The sequence below is a fragment of the Sminthopsis crassicaudata genome, chromosome 3 (assembly GCF_048593235.1).
Source record: "Sminthopsis crassicaudata isolate SCR6 chromosome 3, ASM4859323v1, whole genome shotgun sequence".
NCBI classification, from domain to species: Eukaryota; Metazoa; Chordata; class Mammalia; order Dasyuromorphia; family Dasyuridae; genus Sminthopsis; species Sminthopsis crassicaudata.
The window spans coordinates 613,289,649-613,294,977 of NC_133619.1; the positions used below are offsets into that span (position 1 = coordinate 613,289,649).

General features: G+C 50.8%; 1 protein-coding gene across 1 annotated transcript in view; it reads right to left on the bottom strand.

Annotated features, from left to right (window-relative positions):
- PAX7 (paired box 7) overlaps positions 1 to 5,080 on the bottom strand; it is an 81,035-nt gene extending 75,955 nt beyond the window's left edge. Inside the window, exon 1 of the mRNA XM_074302564.1 lies at positions 4,970 to 5,080. Within this exon, the coding sequence (XP_074158665.1) occupies positions 4,970 to 5,080 (111 nt within the window). The remainder of the gene's footprint in view (positions 1 to 4,969) is intronic.
- Between the last annotated feature and the right edge of the window lie 249 nt (positions 5,081 to 5,329).

The following is a 5,329-nucleotide window of genomic DNA, read 5'->3' on the forward strand; positions in this document are numbered from 1 at the left end:
TCTCTGTCTCTCTGTCTCTCTCTCTGTCTCTCTCTCCCGTCTCTCTCTGTCTCCTCTCTCTCTCTGTCTCTCTCTCTCTCTCTCTCTCTCTCTCTCTCTCTCTCTCTCTCTCTCTCTCTCTCTCTCTCTCTTCTCTCTCTCTCTCTCTCTCTCTCTCTCTCTCTCTCTCTCTCTCTCTCTCTCTCTCTCTCTCTCTCTCTTTCTCTCTCTGTCTCTCTCTCCGTCTCTCTCTCTGTCTCTCTCTCTCTCTCTCCTCTCTCTCTCTCTCTCTCTCTCTCTCTCTCTCTCTCTCTCTCTCTCTCTCTCTCTCTCTCTCTCTCTGTCTCTGTCTCTCTCTCCCTCCGTCTCACACACACACACACACACACACACACACACACACACACACACACACATACACACACATTGCTGTTTGTTCAGTCATTTTTCAGGTGGTTCCAATTCTTTGTAATTCAATTTAGGGTTTTCTTGGCAAAGACACTGAAGTGCTTTGCATTTCCTTCTCCAGATGGTTTGACAGATGAGGAAACTGAGGCAAATAAGGCTGTGACGTGCTCAAATTCACACAGATTGTGTCTGAAACTGGATTTGAACCAAGACTTCTGACTTTAGACTCGGCATTCTGTCCGCTATGCTTTTTAGCTTCTCTCCATATCCAGAATACATTGGCTATTTATTTGTTGTTCTCATCGTTAGAATGTGAGCTCCTTTCAGTCAAGAAGAATATTTTTGCCTTTCTTTAATCTCCATTAATCTTTAATCCCAGGGCTTTGTGAGAGAAGGGCTTTGCGAGAGCTTTGTGTTGAGTACAATTCCTGGCACCTGCATAGATTAAGCACTAATAAATGCCTGTTGATTTAAGGGTTTGAGAAGTTGGACTGCCTCTCTCTTGTATCCTCATCCTTGCACAGTGTGCTGACCCACCAGCTCTGGAATATGGCAGAGCTTCCGAAACAAGATTTATAATCATTCAAGAGAGTTAACCCCCCCCCCCCCCCGCACAGGGAAAACCAAATAGGTGAAGAAGGCCTATCGCCCCCAACTACGGTAAGATTTAGACTGATCAGGGCATATATTTTGGATAAGTTTGGGGCAGCTAGGTGGTGCTGTAGGGCATCGGGTGTTGGACAGAATCAGGAAAATTCATCTTCATGAGTTCAAATCTGGCTTCAGATACTTCTTAGCTGTGTGACCTTGGGAAAATCACTTAAGCCAGTTTGCCTTAGTTTCCCCAGCTGTAAAAGGAGCTGGAGAAGGAAATGGCAACAACTCTAGTGTTTTTGCCAAGAAAACCCCAACTGGAGTCATGAAGACTCTGACTGAATTTTCCAATAAGTCCACAAACATTTATGAAGCACCGACTGCATGTCAAGAAGTGCTGAGTGCTGTGGATACAAGAAGGAGGCCCGTCTTTTGAAGGTCTAGAGTGGGAAGGCGCCTCATCTATAAAGTAGCCACAGTCTTTGTGCTAGTGACACTCAGCCTCTACTTCCTGGTGGGGGGGGAGGGGAAGGGATGGAGCTATGCGAAATCTTTGGTGGGCAGGCTCGTACCCTTGGAGCGAGGAGCGCCATGGGCTGGACACTGCCTCCTATGTAACTAGCTTTATTTAGGCCGGCTCATCTCAAGGAGCCCCAGTTCCCTCATCTGTTAAGTGAAGTTCCCAGTGCGGGTGGTGCTCGCCGCGTCCAGTTCTTAAGAACCAAAGGAGGCTGCGTGGGGAGGGCGCTTTGCCAAATGAAAGTGCTACGTAAACGCCATTACCCTCGTTATCATTGAGATGACTACTGAATATATTATTACACAGAACTTCACTCCGTATTGGAGATGGGGCTATTGTTATTATTTGTCTGTATCCAGATCATTGATTTCACCAATAAGTTTATCAGTTGGTATTTAAGTGCCACACACGAGGCTCGATCTCCTTCTCTGATACAGATGGGGCACCGGTGCTTATGCGGCTCTCCCATGGCCACGAAGCCAGAGGAGTCACAGGAGGGTCTCGGACCGGGTCTTCCTGACTTAAGAAGAGCTTTTATTGTCGGTGTTACACGAGAGCTGTATGGTGGTGGAGGATTTCCACAGAATTAACAAGGGAGATCAGACCGATGGCAGAGAGGGGGAGCGCTGCTCTGGAATCCAAGGACCTGGATTCGAATTCTGCCTCGGACTATTAGTGTGACTTGGGAGAGCCATTTTCTTGGGACTCAGTTTCCTCATCTGTAAAGCAAGGGGGCTGGTTATAGCCATGCTCAAACTGATAATGTCATCAGTAAGATGGGAAAAAATGGAGCAGACACGTGGGAGAGGGAGGGGGCCTAGGCAAACAGTGGGAGGGTTCCCCGGGGTTCCCAGGGAAGGTTCCTGGCCCACTGGAAGGGGCCCCACCTAGAGGCGATGGCAGGCGGGCTGCAATCTGTGTCTGGGAGCGAACGTGCCAATGACGTCACAGGTCCTCCAGCACTGCGCAGTGAGAGGTCAGGTAGCTTCCCATAGTGAGGAAAGCTTGGTGGGATCGGACTCAGAGGAGTTCTGGGCTCCAGTATGATGTCTGACCCTTTCCGGAGCCTCAGCTTTCCCAGCTGTAACTTGGGGGAATAATCCTAGTCTTTCATACTTCCCTGGCTTGTTGTGATGGAAAGTACATTGTACACATCTTACTTGTCTATGTGAGTTATGAGTAAATTCTTGGCTTCTTGGGGGCGATCCCCCCATCCTTACACAACACACACACACACACACACACACACACACACACACACACACAAACACACTCACATACACTCACACACACTCACACACACACTTACACACAAAAAACACACATAAACACACACTCACACACACACACACACAAACACACACAAACACACACACAAATACACACAAATACACACACAAACACACACACACAAACACACTCACATACACTCACACACACTCACACACACACTTACACACAAAAAACACACACAAAACACACACACACATAAACACACACACACTCACACACACATACACACACAAAAACACACACACAAATGAACACACTCACACACTCACACACACTTACACACACATAAACACACACAAACACACACAAACACACACAAACATACACACACAAACACACACACATACTCACACACACAAACACACACACAAACACACACACACATACACACACACACACACACACACACACACACACACACACACATGACCGTCACTTGAGCCTTTGACCTCGATGCTCCAGGAGACCTGATGCACCTCCTGATCAAAGTTCTGGGTGCAGGGAAGGGAGATAAGGCAGCTCCTTTTGCTCTTTCCAATCGCTCAGCCTGGGAGTGCTCCCCAGCCCCTCCTCCGGGGAGTGACCCTTCCCCGGCTGGCTGAGACCCTGGATGTGGGGCCAGCAGGGGGCAGCCGGGGCCTGCAGACCCTTCCCATCTCCGGTTGGGCTCTGAGCAGCTGCTGCCAGCCGCCTTAGCAGCAGATGGCTCAGCCGGCTCCCTCCCTCCCTCCCGAGCTTTCTCATCAAGATGTCGCCTCCGCAGCCTGATCCAGCTGCCGTCACCGCCTCATCAAGTCCATCAGCAGCTCTTGGAGCCTCAGCCCTGGCAGCTTCCCTTCCCTCACTTCTCACCCCCTTCCATCCCCCACAAGTCTCTGACAGCTTCGGAAAGAAGATTTCCTAACAGGGTGCAGTGGAGGGCACCTGGGACTGGGGGGTGTGGGAGGAGTGGCTGCCTCTCCCGGCTCTGCTCCTACTGCTTGGATGTCCTGTCCCTCCGCTTCTCTGGGCCTCAGATTCCCCACCTGTATGGGCGGGATGACTGATTATCTCCAAATTTCTTTTAAAGCTAACATTCCATGTTCTAAGGGCCCTCCCAGCCCTGACCTCCCGGGTTCTAAGGGCCCTCCCATCTCTGACCTCCCGGGTTCTAAGGGCCCTCCCAGCTCTGACCTCCTGGTTCTAAGGGCCCTCCCAGCTCTGACCTCCTGGGTTCTAAGGGCCCTCCCAGCTCTGACCTCCTGGGTTCTAAGGGCCCTCCCAGCTCTGACCTCCTGGGTTCTAAGGTCCCTCCCAGCTCTGACCTCCTGGGTTCTAAGGGCCCTCCCAGCTCTGACCTCCTGGGTTCTAAGGGCCCTCCCAGCTCTGACCTCCCGGGTTCTAAGGGCCCTCCCAGCTCTGACCTCCTGGTTCTAAGGGCCCTCCCAGCTCTGACCTCCTGGTTCTAAGGGCCCTCCCAGCTCTGACCTCCTGGGTTCTAAGGGCCCTCCCAGCTCTGACCTCCTGGGTTCTAAGGTCCCTCCCAGCTCTGACCTCCTGGGTTCTAGAGGGCCCTCTCAGCTCTGACCTCCTGGGTTCTAAGGGCCCTCCCCAGCTCTGACCTCCTGGGTTCTAAAATCTCTCCTCACAATAATTATGATCTAGGTAATTAAAGCATATATTCCATTTTTATATCTTTCTACTTCCCCTTTTTGGGAACCCACTTGCCCAGGCTCTCCTCTCTAGCCAGACCACTTCTTTTCTCGGGGAATATTCTGCCTTCCCTCCTTCTTCATCATTCTCCTCCCTCAGTCACTGACCCCTCGCTGTCCTATCCATACAAGTCCCTGGGATTTAGAATTGGAAAGAGGCCTTGGAAGTGACTTTGCAGATGAGGAAACAGCCTCAGGTTAAATGACTTGTTCAGACTTGTGGCTAGCGTGTGTGAGTCAGGACTCAAGCTCAGGTCTCCCCAACTTTCAACCTGCCATGCTGCTTCTCTGATTAAATTTCCTGACAACATGATAAGGCTCTTTCTGTCACAATATGTTGTTCGCCCCATTTCCTGCTCTGCCTCCATCTCTGGCTGAAGTGGGCGTGGCAAGGACACAAACAGCCAGGATGAGCAGCAGAAAAGGGCCGGAGGTACCGAAGAGGCTCCCACAGAGGATGCTGGAATTTTGAGGAGGAGAGCGCTTTCAGCTGGATCTGAAGCAGGAAGCAGGGCTTCACAGACTGCGCTTCCTGAGGAAGATGGGGGTTCATGCACTGGCCCGAAGTGAGATGAGCACTAACCAGGAAGGCCATGGTGGAGATTCCTCCTTAACTAGGATGTCTGTTGGGATTCTTTGTCTCTTTGAGGTTCAGCGATGTTACAGAGGAACTGACCTCAGGCCTTTACACAGATGGGGAGGACATTCTACTCAGAGGACACTGCAGTAGCCAAGGCTGAGATATCTGGGTCCCAAATTCAGGAAAAGAAGCCACGGAGCTCATGGAGATGGAAGACGGCGAGGAAGAATTTCCTGAAGAGGAATGAGGTCCTTCAAATATGGA